Genomic DNA, 19,906 nt, shown 5'->3' with positions numbered 1-19,906 from the left:
AGTGGATTAAAAGAGGATAAAGTTCTTAAACCGCCGCGCACAGCTTCGCTCAGCGTGGACAAGTGGCCCGAGACGCAGGCCAGCCGCCCATCACCGGCGTACTGACATGGATAGAGTTTGCATCATTTTTTGGCGTCGAGTGGAGAAAAGCCCTGCTCCCGAGGCGTGGCCTGCGAGTGCGCCCCACCTTGGCTGCCGAGGTCGAACACACACGCCCGAGCATCACCTCGCTTTCGGCGTCCCGTTAAAACGGGTGAATTGAAACGTCGCCCTCCGAGGGTGAGTCCGAGTCCTGTTCCCCAGGCATCCATGACTCGGTTGTGGCGTCACATTGGGGGCGGCGTGACGTCATATAGTCAAATATGACAGACGGGTGAGATAATAGGGTAGCTGTGATGTCATAAAGGGGGAAATTTGAGATGAGATGAGAACAACTTCATGTATCTCGAAGGAAATTGTTGTGCCAGAGTTTCAAGTAAAAAACATAACAGTAATAGATAATAGTAGAAAGGAGGAGGAATAAGAATACAATGAAATATGAATTGTCTTAACTGTTAATTTGCAGCTTTTGACAGTCAATGAAAAAATATATTTTTTCGCTTATTCTACTTTTGATGTAGAACTTTCACTTTTTTTTTCCAAGGTCGAGGAGGGAAAAAATCGAGACAATAGCAAACCGGAAGTGGAAAAAAAAAATGAAATCTCGTTGCTATGATACGGTCAGAGGCAAACCGGAAGTGACCGACGCGGGCAAAACACGACCGTTTTTCTCACGCTTTAGAAAACTTCCGAAACAAACGCTGGGGGCGTGTAGTTTCTTCACCTTCGCGTCGTTTTTTAATGAAGTTCAGCGAAAATGGACACGGATATTAAAGTAGGTTGTCGCCATTTCCGTCCGGACGGAAGCCACGGCTGATAAATTGTGTTGACAAACAAAACAAACCCGGTATTCTTTGCAGATCTACCAGACACTGGAAGCCAAAGTGATGCTGTGGTAAGAACATTATTCACTCCACTGGTTTATTAAAAAAAAAAAACCACTATATTTTCATAATTTGTGCTTTTTCTTCTGTGCATTAATACCTGTATCTGCCTGGAACTGCCTGGGGGTTAAAGGACTGACGTGAGCTTGAGTGACATGGAGCAGATCGACAAGATGCAGTCCATTCCTGATCTGGAGAGGTTTTCATCCCAAGTCATGTGTGGGGATTTATTGTGAACACCAATCTCGCTCACTTTCTGACACCCTTTTTTTTTTTTTTTTTTTTTTTTAATTTGACAGTGTATTAAGCAGCGTGTTTGGAATCGACCTCCCCGAGCCTAGAAGAGGACTTCTGCTGGAGCTGTACGTCCAGGCCGTGCTTTTCTGCAGGCACTGCAACTTCAAGAAGGAGCAAACGTCCGCCCTCCTCTCCATTGTCAAATCCATCCACGCGGCCAATGTTGGTAGGTGCACCGCTGTCAGCTGGGATTAAAATGTCATCTCGAATCATTGTTGAGTTGGGATCCTCTGCAGAAACCCCTCTCAACAACCTGGGGCCGTGCTACGAGTACTGCCAGGAGCTTCTACTCTGTCACTCAGTCCGGGTGAGCGCAGACACTTTATTTCCGCTCACGCTTTTCCAGCTATTACAGTCGCCTTAAGGCTGTGATTTGCCATCATCGGATCGTCTCCATTCCCACAGCGGCCGCCCTTCAGCATCAACCTCTTCAGCACACAGGAGGTGACCTCAATCCTGAAGTACATCCACAACAGCTATATGAGGCACTATAAACTCTACAAGTACATATTTACTCCACAAGTAAGGTTCACGTTTTATGATCGCCGAGCAGAAACAGCCTCATTGACGCACAGCGTTCTAAGTGTCTTTACTCTGCTGAATTTGCCTTCAGTTAAGACTTGATCTGACTTTGGATTACTCGGTGGCTCTTTACTGGGATGAACACACCAGGGGTTATTTGTCTGCTCCAGGTAACAATTTCAGCCTGTTGAGTTCATTTGACAATTTCTGCCCTGATCAGATTTCAAACTGCAACAAAAAGCACATTCTGACTTGTCTTTCTTCTATTATGGCTATTGCATCGCTCTAACTATGAAGCACAATTTTATCTCATTTGGAATCACAAGACTATCTTAACACTCGCGCTGAGTCTGTGAATCGTCTCCTTGCAGACGATTCCTGTTCAGTTTTACATTTAGTTTGAAGAAGCCTGTTTTTTCCAGTCAATTTTATATAGAGATATACGTTTGTTGATATGCGTGTACCGATATTTTCCAGCCGTAGCCCCAAATTCACGGACAAAATTCCACTTTTTGCAGACGTCCAATAAAAGACGGACAAGATCTTCCTGTGTCCCGGAAATAATCCGTCGCACAGGTGAGGGACACCAATGGAAGGATCTCATATCAGGAAATGGTGTAGTGACGCCGACTTTGTGGTGAGACAAAAGCAGAAGACGGTACATTGGAGCATCTTATCTGCTTCCTTTTGCCTTCACAGCTCAAGGCACTGGAGGAGATCTCAGGACAACTCGTGACCTAGACCAGCACAACGACCTCAAGACGTTATCGGTCATAATCTTTGTAAAATAGAACGACAAAAAGAATGAGATTGTTCGTTTTTATTGTCAGTGAGACATTTCTTCATGCACATTGCAAATACGCACATGTACAATAACTCAGGTAGAAAATTGAAGAATGATGTTAGTTGGAATGATGTTATTTAAGATCTTGGGAAATATTATCATACATCCTGCAGGTTCTCAGCAAGATAATGATACATTTCTCGAATGTTATTTAAATGCTTGTTACATGGCTAAAAGAACACCAATCTGGCCTTCGCAAATTATTTTTACATATAGCTTTTCATCATTTTAAAAGAAATATTTTGGTCCTAATTTCTTTTTACATGTTTTTCCAGGCTAATCCTGATCATTTTTCTTAAAAAAAAAAAAAAAAAAAAAGAGCTAAACAAATTAGGGAATTGAAAAAAAAAAAAAATGGTGCTAAATTAAAAGTCACTGGAGATAAACGGGGGAAAACGTGATTGACAAAAAAAAAACCTCCAAACAAACAGAACTATTACTTGGATGTATATAACAACATTGACATTCATATTATTGATGCTCAGACCAGCAATACTGAGTCATATTTCCTGCAATAGAATACTTATAGGAGATAAACATGAACCACCTCAAGCCAATCTTGAGAAAAGAGGAGCTACTGGGAATCTCTGCCTCTCATGAGGGTTCCTGGAAGCCAACTTGGGCTGAGAACATGGAAGGGTTGGACAGGAGCAGCTGTAGCTGAGACAGAGTGGTTCACGCCGCTGGGAGATCTATAGCTATGAGCTTTTATACAATTAAGTCATATATTATTATATATTAAAACAAACAATCACAGTGCTTTAATGTTCTTTTTTTCATCGACGCAGCGCTTGGAAATGGATACTGTCCCCGGAACGTTACCTGATCGACGGTTAGAATACACACACTGTGAATACACACACATTTGAGTGCAAATGTCTCTTCACTGCAAATGTGATGAGTTGAAAGAGCTGCAAACGTGGATCAGAAGGCAGATGACGGCGTCTAAGTCGTATTTGCTCCCGAGGGGAAACGGCACACGTTACGGCGAACGAACTTAAGAGTCGGGGAATTTGTCATCCTTAATTTTAAAACAGTATCCTGACCAATGCTAACATGCAAATGGATTAAATTAAAATGAATGAGGTCGGGACCTTTCAGGTTTCAAACTCCTCCAGGTCCAGCAGCATGATCTTCGCGGTGTTCTGAAAGAGAGCGGCTCGGTTCTGCTGCTCGCCTTTCTTCACCCAGTGCCCGTAAATCCGGAAGGCGCAGCCGTCGATGAGCTTGCGAACGCCGCGGAGGGAGTACGGATCTCTGGCCAGCACCTCTCGGGTCAGCGGTCGCACCCTGCGATAGCGGCTGTACATCCGGATACAGGCCAGCACGGAGACGATCAGCACCTGGGGAGACGGCAGGGGACGTCATTTTGTCACCACACATTGCTTAAGACTTTGCACGCAGTGATCTTAGGTTTGTTTTTCACTTTTTTTTTTTAAATCATATTTGAATATTTTGGGGCAGTTGTTGCTGTGATCCTTTCTGATAACTTGCATCTCATACTGTTTTTTTTTTTTTGGGAAGTACTTAATGTGCCCTTTTTGGTATTTTTCCCCGGTCTTCACTGCGATGCTAGATTCATCTTTTAGCATTAGCATTTTAATCAGCTTCCTTTTCTGGGGACTTTGCTAATCCATGGCTGGTCAACTGCTTTCCTGCTTTCTTTCCTACCTGAGGCTATCAGACTTTTTAATTCCTCTTCCCTCAGCCGCAGGGAATCTTCAATCTTTGTAGTTACTGGTAACAGTTAGACAATTCATATTTCATTATATTTCTTATTCTTCCTCCTTTCTACTATGATCTATTACTGTTCTGTTTTTTACTTGAAACTCTGGCACAGCAATTTCCTTCGGGATTAATAAAGTTGTTCTATTTCCTTCGGGATTAATAAACTGCTCATTCCAGACTGGTTTCCATCTTTTCTACCAAATTCTTAGAAAATGTGTCACAGATTTTTAAGGTCCAGCCTTCCCCCTCCTCTTCACCACTTGTCGCCCCCTCACCCGCTGCTTGATACCCCAGGTTGATCACCCAAAGCCGTATGTGGATAATCTACCCCGGCAGCTGGTTTTGAGCAGTTCTGCAAAGAGCCTAAACGTGGTGACTCACCCTGAATGTCTTTCTGGGGCTGAAGAGACGCACGTCCTCCCGCTGGTACAGTCTGAAGAAGGGATGTGCGAGGGCTTGTTCCGCCGTGAGACGGACGGACGGCTCCACCACCAGCAGCCTGGATATCTAGCCGTCAACAACACAAAAATAGGTCACTGTCTTAACAGCGGTGGTGTCTTTAAAATGCATATTTGGTTGTTTGGGGGAGAAAAACGAAAGGAAAATATCGTGAATATTTACGGTCAGTTCAAAACAAATCCTCCTCAGGTAAGACGGTTAACAGAATATGAGCTCACCAGGTCTTTTACTGTGTCAGATCGGTCATCCCACTCGGGGGAGCCGAACTTGTAGCTGCCCTCCATGATCATTCTCAGCATCAGCATCTGTTTGCGGTGCCAGAACGGCGGCGAGCCGGCCAGCAAGGTAAAGAGGATCACTCCGCACGCCCAGCTTTCCGGAAAATACAGGCGGTCCGGGGTTAGAAAGGAAAGCGTGTGTTGGGGAAGAATGTTTAAACACGGAAATATGTGGTTGTGAAGAAAAAAGGGAAGCTTACAGATCAACCTCTTTGCCGTAGCCAGGGTGGGTTTCATCCATTGAGCATTTCAGTATTTCCGGAGCCAAATAACCGGGGGTCCCGCAGAGCTCTAATGGTGACAGAAAAAAAAAAAAAATAGTCGATGTCTGCGGAATCGGATAGGATTCCGATTTCAACGCGGACTTTCAAATACCTCGCAGCTTCTCCCCGGGCTGCAGCTGCACCGAGAATCCAAAATCGGACAACTTGATGTGACCCTGGTCGTCCAGGAGAATATTCTCCGGTTTGAGGTCCCGGTGGACGATGTTCAGGGTGTGGAGGTACTGCACGGCTTCCAGCAGAGCCCGCATCATACTCCTGGAGGGAGATGTCACGGGTTATCTCTGCAGTTTTGTTGAGTGCTCTTTAATCCAAACCTAAAAACGCGACTTCACTAATTATCGGTTAGCACTGAATTGGATCCAATCCAATTAGTTAGACTGCGCTGACGACATCATTAATCATCCAGTAAAGCCAAAACCAATGCTGACAAGCTCACCTGGTCTCCTTTTCGCTCAGAGTGACTTTTTCTGTGAGGTAGTCGAACAGCTCCCCCCTCCTCATGCTGCCAGGACAAATGACAGTCTCACACCTGAGCGTGATTTCGTGTACGGTCTGATGGGAATGCAGGGCTGGGCAACATCTGGCTTTCCAATGTCACAACTTTGAACTGTAACTGGTGACAAATATTAACAAGATTCTGCATTTCGCAGGACATTGGTTTCGGGGAGATTTTGGACCATTTTTGGGTAGTTTAAGTAAAGGTGATTGTAGGCCCAGCCCTGCGTCTTCCGATACTTCGATGGGAAATCGATGTTAAATGTTTACTAGCGTTTTGTACTCACAGGTCAAATACTAAAAATATGAAGGTGGTGGACTCGTAGGAATCAATCAGGGTGACTGAAGGGAAACAGAAATCAATGGCTTTATCTCTTCAGTTTTCAGCAAGTCAACAGAGTTGCAGTCCAAAAAACAAAACAAAACCAGGGAGCCGACATACTGATGGACGAGTGTCCCTTCACCATATTCAGGACTTGGATCTCCTTCAGGGTGGAGGTTTTCACCTCCTCCAGCTGCTGGGCCGTCATCTTCTCCGCGGTGATCTCGATGATTTTCACCGCCAGCTCCTGACCGGTGTGTCTGTGCACGCATCTGCGCACGACACTGCTGACCCCCCTGAAACACAGGTCACCGGCCTTCATCTGCGAGGGGGGGGGGGGCTCAACCACATGGAAGCACAAGAACTTCCTCATCTCATCGCTTACCTGCCGATCACCTCTTTGGGGTCATATTTCTGGTAAAACTCCTTTGCCCCCACCCAGTCAGGCAACTCGTCCCCAACAACGATGTCTTTGGTCATTGTGATGGCGTGTAATTCTGCAAACACACACACACACACACGTGTTTCTTTCTCAACTCAGCTCCTTCCGTATGCTGACTGGAGAAACCGTGCAGACACTGGAAAGGGAGCTTCTGGCTCGCTGCTGTTGTTTTCACAGCTAGAAACTCGTTCATGTGATTAGCCCGAGGTCCTTGCAGCCGAAGGTGGCCTCCTGAGACGCCGTCCGGCCGTTGGATCGACGCTGTCAATTCGCGGAACCGCACAGGAAGCTACTTACTCACCATTAACGCAAGCAAACGGCGAAAATCTCGTAGGGCTGGCGGTCCAGCCTGAGGGGGGGTTCGGTGCGATGGAGCGCCTTACAGCTAACACAAATCCATATTTAGGTACGCTTGGAAACCAACGTTAAGCTACCGTCATAATCACGAAGAACGCGGCATCGCCAAACTGTTTACATTCTGGTCACAAACCACGAATCGTCCGTGACCTGTTATTGCAGAGTGAAGTTAGTTGCGCCCCCTTTCGGTCGGTTCAGGTATTGCATTGTAACTACAATTTATTTCTTTTAGTCCATTTTCTTTTTTTTAAGAACAACGATAATTAAAAAGAAAAAGATAAAGGTTAGCGCAAATTGCATCTCATAAACGCCCTGGTAGTTTTTTTTTTGTATATTTAAAATGATTCGTCTAAAACGTTGTGCGGAAGTACGATGTCGTCATTTCCTGTAGCTTCCCCGATGTCCTGAACTATCATTTCATTCCACCGCCTGTGAAGGTTTGTAACCCGAATATTTAACAAAAAATAACACTCAAATGTCTTTGCACGTCAAAAAACTCTGGGGGGTGCTTTGCATCGACTGTCTGCGAAGGGTGTCGAATTCCTTTTCTTAGATTTTCCGACTAAAGAGCGCTCTTTAACAACTCACTGTGGTGAATTAACTTTAGCATTAGCATAGCTCGCTTTAGCTAGCTGGCTAATGTACCATAACTGAGCAAAACATGTCGAATAAATGAGGGTCTTCACTATTTCGGGAGGTGATTGAGAAAATACAACTCGACCTACGGTGCACGGAATTCTTGCATTGATAGAGATACACGGGGTTAGAATAATACGTTAGGAATTAACAGCCTTGCACCGGTAAAACAAGTTCAAAGCTCAGGCCTGGGATACTGTCTTCAAATGAATCGCATACTCGGTTTCTTCATGTCTTAATGGACGCGAGCACGATTTTTGTCATGTTTCATTGTTTTCCAGGGGAAGGAAAGATGTCAGGTGCCGGGGGAGGAAAACGCCCCTCGGGGGGGGACAGTCCCCCTGGCCCACCTGAGAAGAAAAGCAAAAAAGAGGAGAAGACCACCACCACTCTCATTGAGCCCATCCGTATAGCTGGAGTTTCATCGACTGTGAGTTATTCAATGCTTCTATCCAGACAACTTATCGGGAAAACAATTAATCAAATTATTTTCGACAACTCTCTTATGCTATGCTTTCTTTTATCTTGCAGGAGGAGATGGACATGAAGGTCCTCCAGTTCAAGAATAAGAAGCTGTGTGAGCGCTTGGAACAGAGACAAGCGATGGAGGATGAGCTCAGAGAGAAAATTGAAAAGCTGGAAAAGAGACAAGCTACCGATGATACCACCTTACTCATCGTCAACCGCTACTGGTCACAGGTACTGTTACAGATTTGATTTTAACTTTTGCAACCCAACCGTACTCAGTTTTCAGTATTTATTAGTAATACTTCACCTTTGTGTCACCGTCCTCTTTTCAACGTTATTATGTTGTCATTATTTACTATGTACAATATATTTATTGGTCTTTTGTAATTGGGCCGGGTTACTGTTGTTTTGTACTTCATTTCTGCACATGTGAAAATGACTGTACTATGCTTAATGTTTTAGAAATTGGAAAGAAGGAGTTCTTTGAAATGATTATTCTATTTTAGCAATTTACAAAATGCAAAGTGGGTAAACAAAAGAAACAATGTTGTATGTGCACTTGCACAAAGTCAGGGATTTTGAAGTATTATAGTCTGGTGTATCAGCAACCAGTTCTACCAAGCAAGTGCTCGTGATCATCAGTCTCACACATAGGTTGAAACATAGTCATTAACAGAAACAGAAACAGGTGTGTCAAAGGCTTGAAAACTGGGTGAGGAACAGCCAGGCTCTGTTGCCAAGGTGAGGTTGCGGAAGGCCGTTTCATGTCACAGGTCATACACCATGGCAAGAGTGAGCACAGCAACAAGACACAAGGTAGATATACTGCAGGATGGAATAGAATAGAGTGTGACTTTAATTATCTCACCATGGGGAAAGTAAGGTTTCCCATCAAACCCAGGGTTTCCAGATGTGTCGTTCCTGTGGAAGTGATTGTATGGTCCCTGCAGAGCCCTGATCTCAGCATCTTCGAGTTTGTCTGAGATTAAATGACAAGACAGATGGATTTTAGGAAGCCTAAATTCACAGAAGTTCTGTAATTAGAAACCTACTAGCTGATTTCCTTCAAAAGCTGTGCCAAGTGTACCGAGAAGAAGTGATGCTGTTTTGAGGGCAAGGGAGGTCACACTGAATATTGATTACGTTATAGATTTCCCTTCTGTATAACTAATGAGCGGAAGCATTTAACACTTGCATTTTTGAAAGCATTATTAGTCCAAAACCCTGCTCATACGTGCCTCGAACTTTTGCACAACACTGTGTGTAATATGTCATTGGACTTGAGATAATAACACCTTACAATTGTAACTAATAGAAACTGAATTGTTTTTTTCGCAGCCACAGATAAGCTGCCTCTCGGCACAGAAAATGATACTTGTTGTGATTATTATACAGTAATCCTTTCGTGACCCATTCTTTCATTTTTCTTTATTTCCAGTTGGAAGAGAACATGCAGGTTCTTCGGAAACGCATAGAGCCAGAGACCTCAGTGGAAGCTACGCCTGCTCCCCCCACTGCTCCTCTCCCTGACTCCACTCCAATGGAGGAAGATGGTGTCACTATTGCTTCGCCGACCTCTGTTGCACCTCCACCCCCTCTCCCAGAGTCTCAGAATGAGGGGGAGCAGCCTGAGCAGCCACAGCCGGAGGAAGAGGGTCACGAGGAGGGTCTGGAGAAGCAGCATCATCAACAGCTGCCTCCACCACCTGATGGGTCAGAGGAGTCATCGATGACCATCGAGCCACAGCACGACTTTAAAACAGGTCAGCAAGATGATTTCCTCTTGATTTTACTGTCGATTATAAATAAGCCCATTAATTGGCTGCCACAATGTGAGCTAAATGGATGATTTTCTGTTGATAACGTTTGAAAATCAAAGTTGTAATCTGAGTCTGGCTTGAGATCAAATTTGCAGCAACTTGCTGTTTTTTAATTGGACATTATTGATTGCATGTAATAATAAATGCATTGATAATCTATAAAATGATATGAAAGTGCCACCGAGTTATTATTATTGTCTTTTACAGAATAAAAGGACATTTTTGAAAACACCCTAAGGATGATTAATATAGTGCCACAGGAATCAGAACATATTCACATATTCAATCTGATGAGCTGTAATTTTTATTTATTCCCTTGCTGAATTAAAACGTTTATGTGAGGGGTGAGCGCCATTTATATTAAACCTGATAAAGCTTGCGTCCTCTGCAGATGCATTGTGTCCCCCTCCTCCCCTGAGTGACAATGCCAAGGGTTTCTTGACCACACTGGAGCACAGCAGCGAAGAGGAGCTCACCCTGCACCTCCAAGACCGCATGCTGTTCAGCAAGGAGGCCGTCGCCTGCCTCGTCTGCGTCTTCGACAGGCTGCACAGCCGCATCGATGACATGTGCAAGCGAGTCCAGGCCGCGGGTAAGTCCGCCTCAGAAGTCGTCTCTGTGAATGAAACCAGTAGTTGGATGGCGCTTTTTCGGCTCCTCTGTAACTCTTACGTTTGATCGGCAGCATGTGAAGACGAAAGCCATTCTGAAATGGTCAGTATAAACCAGAATCTGCTGGAGGAGAACAGCCGACTGCGAGACCTCGCCACCCTGCTGCAGGGCCGACATCACAAGATGTCAATGGAGGTGGGCAGCGTTTAACACCGACGGGTGCATCCGACTGGTTTTAGGGCATGTTTTTTAACGAGATAAAAGTGTTAATTTCTTTGCCTCGACTGACCTTGCTTTAAATGTGAATAATATGTTGACAAGGGCAGAGCCGTGATGGAACCGCAGCCTTCAGTTTACTGAGCAGACATGTTGAAGTTGTCCTGTCATTCATCGTCATAAAAGACAGCAGGTTGCACGGATATGTCACGCGCAAGATTGTAAACCTTTGTCGGCCCGACTAAATCTCGGCTGCTCCTCTTCCTCAGTACAACGAGTTAGTGGACAAGGTGACGAGCTCTGAGACCAAAGTGTCCGAGATGGAGACGACAGTGGAGGACCTGCAGTGGGACATCGAGAAGCTTCGCAATAGAGAACAGAAACTTAACAAACACCTGGCGGAGGCCATGGAGCAAGTGAGTTTGATGATGTTGCCGCCTGGCTCAAAGATGTGTCTCGTTTCCTTTTCACTGAAGTGAACCAGCAGTAATGACGTCGGAACCCTAAAGCTGATACTGATACAAATTCATCCCCTCCTCAGCTGAAGTCAGGATACAGCAGCACCGGCAGCTCGGGGGGGCTTCCGGGGGGCCAGATTACACTTAACATTCAAAAGGTGAGCATTAGCGGCACTGTTTCCTATCCGAGGGTCGTTCCACGCACACGTCTTCGGCGCTTAACTTGCTTTCTCTGTTTCCACCTCAGTTCGAGAGTCTCAACGCGGAGTTGGAGCACAACCAGGAGCTGGCTAACAGCCGCATGGCAGAGCTCGAGAAGCTGCAGTTGGAGCTCCAGGAGGCTGTGAGAGAGAGTGAGAAGCTCAAGGTAGTGACTTAATAAGCGGCTGCAAGTTCTGGTGTACTTTTCCTATTAAATCTGTGTTTTCAAGAGCCCTCCTCATATTTTTCGACAGAAATAAGATTTATGAACCTCATAGTTATGATCAGTCTCATGTTCGACGTTCAGTCTCATCACCTGTTTTCCATTGTGTGTGTTATAAAGATGGACTTGCGTAATATTCCAGAGGAAGTTGTGAAAGAGACCCTGGAGTATAAATGTCTGCAGTCTCAGTTCTCCCTGCTGTACAATGAATCTCTTGGGGTGAAAACCCAACTGGACGAGGCACGGGCCCTGCTGCTCACAGCCAAGAACGCCCACCTCCGTCAGATTGAGCACATGGAGGTAAAAACCCATAAATCAACTTTGATCCCGCATGTAAGACAGAAGTGCTGCTGCTCTGCAGAGAAAAATAACACCCTTAACACGTCCCCTGGTCACTGTTGTTGCTTTTGGCGGAAGTTCTATAATGTTGTGAATAAGTTCTGACTCAGCAGCTCAAAATTGTTTTGTGTCCCCCCTCCTCCCCGTCCCGCTCCACCCTTCATGCCTTCGTGCCCCGAACCATTCAGAGTGATGAGCTGTCGCTTCAGAAGAAGCTGCGGACTGAGGTTATCCAGCTGGAGGACACGCTGGCCCAGGTGCGCAAAGAATATGAAATGCTGCGCATCGAGTTTGAGCAGAACCTCGCAGCCAACGAGCAAGCAGGTAATTTTCAAAAGACCCTCATATTGCTCAGAGAATGAATGAGCAGCGGCGGGTTGCGCCATATGCTTCATATCTTTTATTATTAAACATTGGCTCTGTACCTGTCTTCAGGGATGGGATGAAAACAGCCTTTCTGAAATCCTAGATCTGACAAACCGCATCTTTGTAAACATGATCGTAAGTCACGGTTTCGGAAAGTGGCGTTTCTGTGTCTGCCGGTATAGATGCTGCCATACACGTTGCGTCGCGATGTCAGCCTGCTTTCACGAGGCTGAGGCTATCACAGAAAGCGCTTCATTTGTTTTGATAAACTTTATTTTCGTGAGCGCCGCAGTCTCGTGCATGGGGACGGACAGTAGGTGGCAGAAAGGCCCCACCTTCTGGGCGACTCGGGGAAATCAGTCTGTCCAACAGAAAAACAGGATTACATAACAAAATCCACAGGATACGTTGCTACAGTGATGCTGTATTGTTTACAAGGAATGGAATGAAAATATTGAACGAAACGGTTTTATGTCCATTACTGCATCGTTTGTTATGTATTTCAATTAGTAAGGCGTTTAGCACCAAAATTCAGATTCCACTTTGTTTTTCTGGAACGCGCTGTATTTCTTCTTCTTAATGAAACCGATCATATGATCACCGGTGTGTATTGTTGCACTGAGATCATTAGCTTGTCATCGTTTTTCTGCCGGGCAATGTCTGTACAGAGGTTTGTTCTTACAGGTCAACACAACATTTTAGACTATATTTACTTTAGACGACGTCAACGTTGCTGTTGTTGGCTTTCTCTGCTGGCCGTGTTCAAATACCCGGCTCAGCTACTGTCTTCTAGAATGACATGGAGGTCGTCGTCAACCGCAGCGCGTCCACATGCTGACCGTGCTCTCCGCCCCACTGTCCCCTTGCTCAGGTCCAATCAACCGGGAAATGCGACACCTAATCAGCAGCCTTCAGAACCACAACCTGCAGTTAAAAGGTGACGTACAGCGTTACAAGAGGAAGCTGCGGGAAACACAGATGGAGATCAGCAAGGTAGGTCACAGGAGTCTTTCATCGGAAGCTGGAAACTCCTATTAAAAGTGAAAGGCTGACATTGACATTATTCAAACTGATTTTTGCTGAATGGTGTTTTTTTTTTTCTTCTCACAAGTTGCGGTGCCAGAGTAGCGAACCGGGGATCCCCGTTATAGAGGAGACGACGAGCGACAGCATGGATTTGAAGAAAGAGGAAGAAGAGGACCAAGAGGAGGAGGAGGAGAGGAGGAAGGAACTTGAGAGGCAGCGGGCTCGCGAGAGGGAGCGGGAAAGGGAGGCCGAGCGCGAGCGCGAGAGGGAAAGGGAGCGCGAGAGGGAGAGGCAGCGCAGCGACGAGCTGAAGAGGAAGGACTCGGACACGCTGAAGATGCTCCGAGTAGAACTCAAGTACGTCCGACTTTTATTCATTTTCACTTCGATGTTCACCGTTTTTACACCTCCGCCTTTCAAATACAGTTTGGCCCACAGTGAAGTAGAAGTCGGTCATTCTGTTTGACCTGTGCGCTTGGAGCCGCTCGACGAAAATCCCGTTCTTTTCAATTTTGCTCGTTATCAGTCACCCTGCCGTTTTCAAAGTGCACTGTCTCAGGTTAAAACCGCTAACGCCGTCCCCCCCCTGTCGCTCCCCAGGAAAGCCCAGGAGTCCCAGAAGGAGATGAAGCTCCTGTTGGACATGTATAAGTCTGCTCCAAAGGAGCAGCGGGACAAGGTGCAGCTGATGGCAGCTGAACGCAAATCTAAAGCGGAGGTTTGTTATTTCCCGTGTCACTTTCTGCAGAAAGGTTTTGTATTTTTTGATAAAACAGACCGGATCCCACCAGATATTTTACGACCGTCTCTTATTGGACCCTGACAGGTAGACGAGCTGAGGATGAGGGTGCGAGAGCTCGAGGAGAGGGAGAGGAAGGAAAGCAAGAAGCTGGCCGATGAAGATGCCCTGAGGAAGATCCGAGTGGCGGAGGAGACCATCGAGCATCTGCAGAAGAAACTCGCCGCCACCAAACAGGTATGTGTGTGTCGTGTGTTGGGATATCCATGGAAGCTCAGCGTTGCAGTTGTGATTGCAACTCTGCTCACATCGCGCATCGCCATCAGTCTGCTGGACCTCAAGGTTGCTGACACTAAACTTCTCCGGTTTGTGTTTGAAGGGAAAGAGCGAGAGATTTGCCAAAAAAAGCGTCTTATTAAATTACCTTTTGACAAGGAATTGCTTTAGAAACCGAATATTAACAGTCTAAAACTCATGTCATCTGGCAATTAGATTATTTTTCTTTTTAGTATTTTAACTTCTGGAGTTTCGTGGAAATGTCTCTCGAGTGTGAACGACTTCGAATTAACAAGGATTTTTACTAACGTGACGCCGATTCCGGAACGCGGCAGAATTTGATTCTGCATTTTGCCCTGGAATTTAACGTACAGAATAAGAAGCGACGCCACGAAACAAATGCATGCATATGAAACTCTCTCAGATCTTTGTTTGCCACCTCACTACATTTTTTTGATTTGTTTCCTCCCACCTACACGCTTTTTTTTCCCCAACACCGCGGAGGTCTGACTTAAGAGCGAGAGAGAGTTTCCCTCGTCTGGGAGAGCAGGTTAGCCGTGAGCAGCGTGCCTAATTTTATCCTCCGGACTCGTACCTGGCACAACCCAGACTTCTCTTTGTGTCTGTGACTCAACGTGTTCCCCTCGGAACCCACCTCAGAGACCCGGTCTAATGTTAGACAATAAAAGAGGAAGTGAGAGCAGAGCGATGAGGACGGGGTGACTTCTCGCTCATCTGTCGGGGTATGTTTTGTGTTGCTCGTAGCGATTCATTGGCAGCGATGCAAAGCAGTCCGTGTTATCGTTTTGAGTCACTCCGAAACAGCAACACGGAATGTTGTTGTTCGGCCAAGACGAATTTTGCACTGCAGTCAGAACTCTCTGTAACAAGAGAAGCAGGGGGGCTGTGAAAAGAACAGTTTATGGCAATAATAGAGAGAGAGGCTTTGGTGGGGACAATTGTTCTTAGATGACTCACCCTGATAAATAATTAGAACATACGGTGCTGTCATATCTGAGCTCACTCCCCTGTCCTGCACATCGCTCGCGAGCTTCAACACGCAAGCGGGATGTCATCGGTAAAACGGAGAGAATTCGGGACGGAGAATATAAAATGATTACTCGACCGGGGTCAAACGTTTGTTTATGCAATTTTGCGATTGTGAAACTGGCGCCGTGAGCGCTGCGGATACACCCATGTTAGATAATGTCATACTTCTGTCACGATCCTGTTCATTCAGCTGTTGAGCTTCATGCTACGTTAAATACGAGAGGCCTCATGTTTAGAGGCCTATAACTCGATGCAAATCATAACACCCCCGTCACCCGAGGGGGGCCGAGGATCTTTTAACTTTCCGTGCAGTAAAGCGGTTCCCCGGCTCCGAGAACGTATCTTTCGACAAAATGCGAGAAATTCCAGGGAAACGCAAAAGCTTTGTGATCATGTTTGAAATTGTTGAGCAGTTCGGGACCGTTAGGAGTAAAAAGAAGCCAGATGTTGAGATCTGATAGCCTGCAGTACCTCAGTCTTGGGAGGTCTTACAGAACACAAGAAAAAGTAAAACACAGTGTGCACTCAGACTAATGTATTCAGGCCCTCAGACGTGCCTTCTAACCTGGTACGAAGCACAATAGCTCGAGTGTGCTTTTGGATCTGGATGTTTTTGATTTGTTCCTCTGGCTTCCAAAATGCAGTTTTGCAAGATAACAGATGGCCATTAAACAAGCTACTACAGAGCGTGTATGTCTTTTTGTTTATGAGCTCAGGTCTTGTTGCGGGGGGGGGGGGGGGTGAAAGAAAAAGAAGCGAAAGTTTGATTTAAAAAAGGAAAAGGGGGCTTCGCTTTGTTGAGCAGAAGCTGCTAAAAGGTGGAAGTGCATGTCGAAATGCACCGCCGCCGCGAACCCCGATGGCCCGCTGTCGATCCCTCCGACTAAACGAAACAGACTGTGGGCTATTTTTCATTCAGTCAGATTCGATGTTGAGCAAAAAAAAAAAAAAAAAAAGCAGAAGTAAACATTTGTGAAGCAGTAGATTCCGGCAGTTTGCGCTCGTCCGCAGTGAGAGGAAGTTCCCCGAAGAGTGAAAACGCCTCCTCACGTGAAAACGGTGCAAAAAACGGCTCTTGACGGGCCGGACGTTCCTGACCGCCACAAAAGATTCACGGTTCAGATGCTATTTCGAACCCGGACCTCCCGCGTAAAAACACCGGACTCATAAACCGTCACCCTTCTGCTTTCTGGTGATTTCTCGCAAACTATCAGATCCTGATTATTATGTGCTTTTGAGAGCATTATTGCAAAGAATTCGGGCCACATCTTGCCGATGTACCTGTTCTTTCTCAGTTTTGAGAAAAGGAAAAACCACAAAACTTGTCATCAAATACTTTCACCAGAAGGTCATTTTCCAGTAATTCCAACTTAATAGGTGTTGTTTTAAATCTTTTGTCCCAATTATAACTTATTTGACTTCTCAATCATGTTTGAGCCCCAGTCTGCAGTGGAGGGTTCAGCCCCCTCACACCAGACCAGAGCTTTCCTTTCCATAACAGACCTGCCGGTCTGACTTTGCGCGCCCTCTGTGTGTTTTGAGGAGGAGGAAGCCCTTCTGAGTGAAATGGACGTGACGGGCCAGGCCTTCGAGGACATGCAGGAGCAGAACAGCCGACTTCTGCAGCAGCTGCGCGAGAAGGACGACGCCAACTTCAAGCTGATGAGCGAACGGATCAAATCCAACCAGATCTACAAGCTGCTGAAGGAGGAGAAAGAGGAGCTGGCGGACCAAGTCCTCACGTTCAAAACCCAGGTGAGGACGCCGCCTCGTCGGCTCGTCGGAGTTCACCCTCGAGTCCGGCGCGCTGACGCCGTGGCTCTCGCCGCCCGTCGACAGGTGGACGCTCAGCTGCTGGTGGTGCAGAAACTCGAAGAAAAAGAGGGCGTCCTCCAGAGCACGCTGGCCACGCTGGAGAAAGAGCTGGCGGTCCGGACCCAAGCACTGGAACTCAACAAGAGGAAGGTAAGACGAGAAGCGCCGCCGTTCCCGTCCTCTGCCGGTCGCAGAGTGAACTGTCGCTGGACGTCTCCGGCGGCATTGTGGGAAAGCCGGCCGAGAACAACGCTCGCTTTAACGAGAGCCGCCGTCGTCGTCCTACGACTCCCAGGTTCCCTCCTTGAACCCGCGCGCACATTTTGTCACACAAGAACTTCAAGTGCCCCCTCGGGTCCCATTTTCCCGGCGGGAGAAGCAGCCGGGTCGGCAAACAGGAAGCGCTGTGAGCCGGACCGCGGTTTATGCGGTCATTTAATGATTCCGTCGGGGCTCCCGCTCCCCGCGTCGGACGGATTTGATGTTTTTTGAAGGACAATCCAGCGTTGCGGTCGCAGTCCGACTGCAACGGGAAACGCGTTTCTTCGCTGTACCTGAATCCCAAAGTCTTATGTAATCCTTTGCTAAATCTCACTGTACCTGCGCCGCCCTGCGGGCTTGTGATCTCAGCCTTAGTGTTTCTTTATGGGAGTGTGTCCGCTTCATTCCTCGCCGCAGGCGGTGGAGGCCGCCCAGCTGGCGGAGGACTTGAAGGTGCAGCTGGAGCACACGCAAGCCAAACTCAAGGAGATCCAGGTTACGGTGGCGGAGAATCGCACGGCCCGGGAGCGAGAGAGCAGCAACCTCAAACGAGCGCAGGTACGGGAACTCCTTCCGGACTCGCGCCGTTTATTCGAGAAAACCCCGGCACAAGCGGCCGCGCTTGCGAGCGCGTGTGTTTTTAAAAAAAAGCGCGCGACCTCTCCCGGCGTCCCCTAGGAGGATCTGTCAAGGCTGAGGCGCAAGCTGGAGAAGCAGAAGAAGGTGGAGGTGTACTCGGACGCCGACGAGATCCTGCAGGAGGAGATCAACCAGTACAAGGTGAGGAAAGGAAGGAGACTTTCTGTACCAGGGAATTAATTAACATCTTGGTAGGAAAACAAACGGCTCTCTGGAGGTCTGTTTACGACGCCGTCGCACCCACGGCTCTGCGAAAGAATAATGAAAAAAGCATGTCCCGCGACAAATGTCCCCGGCTCTGCTGTTTTTAATCGGGTTGCTACGGACGTTATTTTGTCCAAAGCCTATTTCCATCCCTGTGACAACGTGCCGGCCAAAGAGTGAGCTCAAACCCGCTCGCAAACACCCTGATGTCATTGTGACGCCACGCCGTCGGGTTTTTCGAACGCGTTAGTATGTTAGCACACGCGGACGTAAATCACGGTTTTGCTCCTCGCTTCTCCGGAAGACAGCCTGAAGGCTCGCAGTGTCACAGAAACCATCAGCAGAAGATCAGCACTTTTCTTTAAGTGGCTCTTAAACGATGCCTCCAGGAGCATTTATTGGAAAACGGAAACAGATTTCCCCTCACGCTGAGGACAGTTTGTTTTGAAAAATCAGGAAAAAAAAAACCAAAACTACATACTCATTTTTTCCCGTGTTGCCCAGGATTACAAACTTTGTCCATAACCGGTGTGTGTGTGTGTGTGTCCCTCCGTCCAGGCCAAGCTGCGCTGCCCGTGCTGCAACACGCGGGACAAGGAGACGGTGCTCACAAAGTGTTTCCACGTTTTCTGCTACGAGTGCTTGAAGATGCGCTACGACACCCGGCAGAGGAAGTGCCCCAAGTGCAACTGTGCCTTCGGAGCCAACGACTTCCACCGCATTTACATCACATAATCCGCGCACGCGGAGCCGAGGAGCGGACGATAGACTTAAAAGATGCGTTGGAGGACGTCTCACGTCGCGGGGGGGGGACGAAACGAGAAAAAAAAAAAAAAAAATCTCTCCGGAGAGACTTTGCTTTTCCGCATCAATATGTGACCAAACAGATAGTGACTGAGAGGATTGTTGTGTAGTAAATAAACAGTTGTCGTGCACGTTGTGATGCTGGTACGCGTCCGGCCCGCTCCTCCTCCTCCTCCTCCTCCTCCTCCCGGTTCCGGTCCGATGTCAAACATGTAGCGGGAATCCCAGACTCTCTTTGAGCCGGTTCCATCCGGGAATCCCGCGGTGACTCTCAGCCCGTCCGAAATTAAAAGAAGTCCTTTTCTCAGCGGAGGTCTCCATGTGTGAACTCTGTATGTTTCTCACACGGAAAGCGCGGCGTGGCGGTAACTCTCCGCCAGAGCTATAGTATTAACAAAGCCCGAGCGACGCCAGCTAGTTTGGCACCCGGTCAGCACATACAGGAATGTTTGGATCACCTTGGGCAAAGACCTCGGTGTGTGTGTTCATCCCGGTTGCCATGGTTCCCGCTGGAGAGTTTGACACAACATCTGCAGCTTATAGTGTCTCATTACTGATGAAATCACTGCAGTGGAAAGTCAGCACATACTGGTGTCCTTTGAGAGGCCGCGCCGCTCCAGGTCCTCTCAGACCCAAAGGTTAGTCGTGACAGTCAAGTAGAAAAACATCTGCGGCAGAACATGCCTGTAACCCCGTCGAGCCGGAGAGACTCCTTCTCCTTTCGGATGATGTGAACTATTTA

The 19,906-nt window shown here is 47.1% G+C and overlaps 3 protein-coding genes across 4 annotated transcripts; 2 read left to right on the top strand and 1 right to left on the bottom strand.

Moving 5' to 3' along the window:
* The first annotated feature begins 745 nt into the window (after positions 1–745).
* cfap119 (cilia and flagella associated protein 119) lies at positions 746–2,977 on the top strand. Its single transcript, XM_086140536.1, has 9 exons — positions 746–874; positions 960–994; positions 1,117–1,182; positions 1,283–1,446; positions 1,517–1,587; positions 1,686–1,802; positions 1,894–1,972; positions 2,321–2,378; positions 2,502–2,977. The coding sequence occupies exons 1-8, from the start codon at positions 857–859 to the stop codon at positions 2,329–2,331; spliced, it is 561 nt and encodes a 186-aa protein (XP_085996662.1). The 5' UTR covers positions 746–856; the 3' UTR covers positions 2,332–2,378; positions 2,502–2,977.
* On the bottom strand, positions 2,608–7,183 carry phkg2 (phosphorylase kinase, gamma 2 (testis)). Its single transcript, XM_086140535.1, has 10 exons — positions 6,956–7,183; positions 6,598–6,709; positions 6,333–6,508; positions 6,178–6,232; positions 5,832–5,897; positions 5,487–5,650; positions 5,312–5,402; positions 5,052–5,205; positions 4,756–4,881; positions 2,608–3,989 (listed from the first exon to the last, which is right to left on the bottom strand). The coding sequence occupies exons 2-10, from the start codon at positions 6,690–6,692 to the stop codon at positions 3,744–3,746; spliced, it is 1,173 nt and encodes a 390-aa protein (XP_085996661.1). The 5' UTR covers positions 6,693–6,709; positions 6,956–7,183; the 3' UTR covers positions 2,608–3,743.
* A 220-nt stretch (positions 7,184–7,403) lies between these two features.
* On the top strand, positions 7,404–19,295 carry rnf40 (ring finger protein 40). 2 transcript variants are annotated; one of them, XM_086140562.1, is made up of 20 exons: positions 7,404–7,448; positions 7,929–8,077; positions 8,179–8,346; positions 9,554–9,878; positions 10,327–10,527; positions 10,621–10,742; positions 11,033–11,179; positions 11,305–11,379; positions 11,469–11,588; positions 11,766–11,945; positions 12,173–12,308; positions 13,222–13,343; positions 13,462–13,733; positions 13,977–14,094; positions 14,203–14,352; positions 16,984–17,196; positions 17,281–17,406; positions 17,935–18,075; positions 18,196–18,297; positions 18,919–19,295. In XM_086140562.1, the coding sequence occupies exons 2-20, from the start codon at positions 7,940–7,942 to the stop codon at positions 19,093–19,095; spliced, it is 3,033 nt and encodes a 1,010-aa protein (XP_085996688.1). In that variant the 5' UTR covers positions 7,404–7,448; positions 7,929–7,939; the 3' UTR covers positions 19,096–19,295. The 2 variants fall into 2 exon arrangements, with proteins under 2 accessions (XP_085996688.1, XP_085996687.1); XM_086140561.1 differs by having other exon boundaries at positions 16,984–17,406.
* The last annotated feature ends 611 nt before the right edge of the window (positions 19,296–19,906 follow it).

The sequence above is a fragment of the Fistularia commersonii genome, chromosome 33 (assembly GCF_037954325.1).
Source record: "Fistularia commersonii isolate RoL2024-O1a breed Wild chromosome 33, RoL_Fcom_v1.0, whole genome shotgun sequence".
Taxonomy (NCBI): Eukaryota; Metazoa; Chordata; class Actinopteri; order Syngnathiformes; family Fistulariidae; genus Fistularia; species Fistularia commersonii.
The sequence above is the reverse complement of the archived record's forward strand: the minus strand, read 5'-3'. Positions and strand labels throughout refer to the sequence as shown.

Excerpts from the sequence above, each read along its gene's own strand:
- cfap119 (XM_086140536.1), top strand. Across the intron at positions 995-1,116 it reads GAAGCCAAAGTGATGCTGTG|GACTGACGTGAGCTTGAGTG; the intron begins GTAAGAACATTA and ends TGGGGGTTAAAG. Across the intron at positions 1,183-1,282 it reads TCCATTCCTGATCTGGAGAG|TGTATTAAGCAGCGTGTTTG; the intron begins GTTTTCATCCCA and ends TTAATTTGACAG.
- phkg2 (XM_086140535.1), bottom strand. The coding sequence starts at position 6,692 with ATGACCAAAGACATCGTTGTTGGGGACGAGTTGCCTGACTGGGTGGGG. Across the intron at positions 5,898-6,177 it reads ATATTTTTAGTATTTGACCT|CATGAGGAGGGGGGAGCTGT; the intron begins GTGAGTACAAAA and ends TTGTCCTGGCAG. Across the intron at positions 5,206-5,311 it reads TACGGCAAAGAGGTTGATCT|CTGGGCGTGCGGAGTGATCC; the intron begins GTAAGCTTCCCT and ends TTTTCCGGAAAG.
- rnf40 (XM_086140561.1), top strand. The coding sequence starts at position 7,940 with ATGTCAGGTGCCGGGGGAGGAAAACGCCCCTCGGGGGGGGACAGTCCC. Across the intron at positions 11,946-12,172 it reads GTCAGATTGAGCACATGGAG|AGTGATGAGCTGTCGCTTCA; the intron begins GTAAAAACCCAT and ends CGAACCATTCAG. Across the intron at positions 17,407-17,934 it reads TGGAACTCAACAAGAGGAAG|GCGGTGGAGGCCGCCCAGCT; the intron begins GTAAGACGAGAA and ends TCCTCGCCGCAG.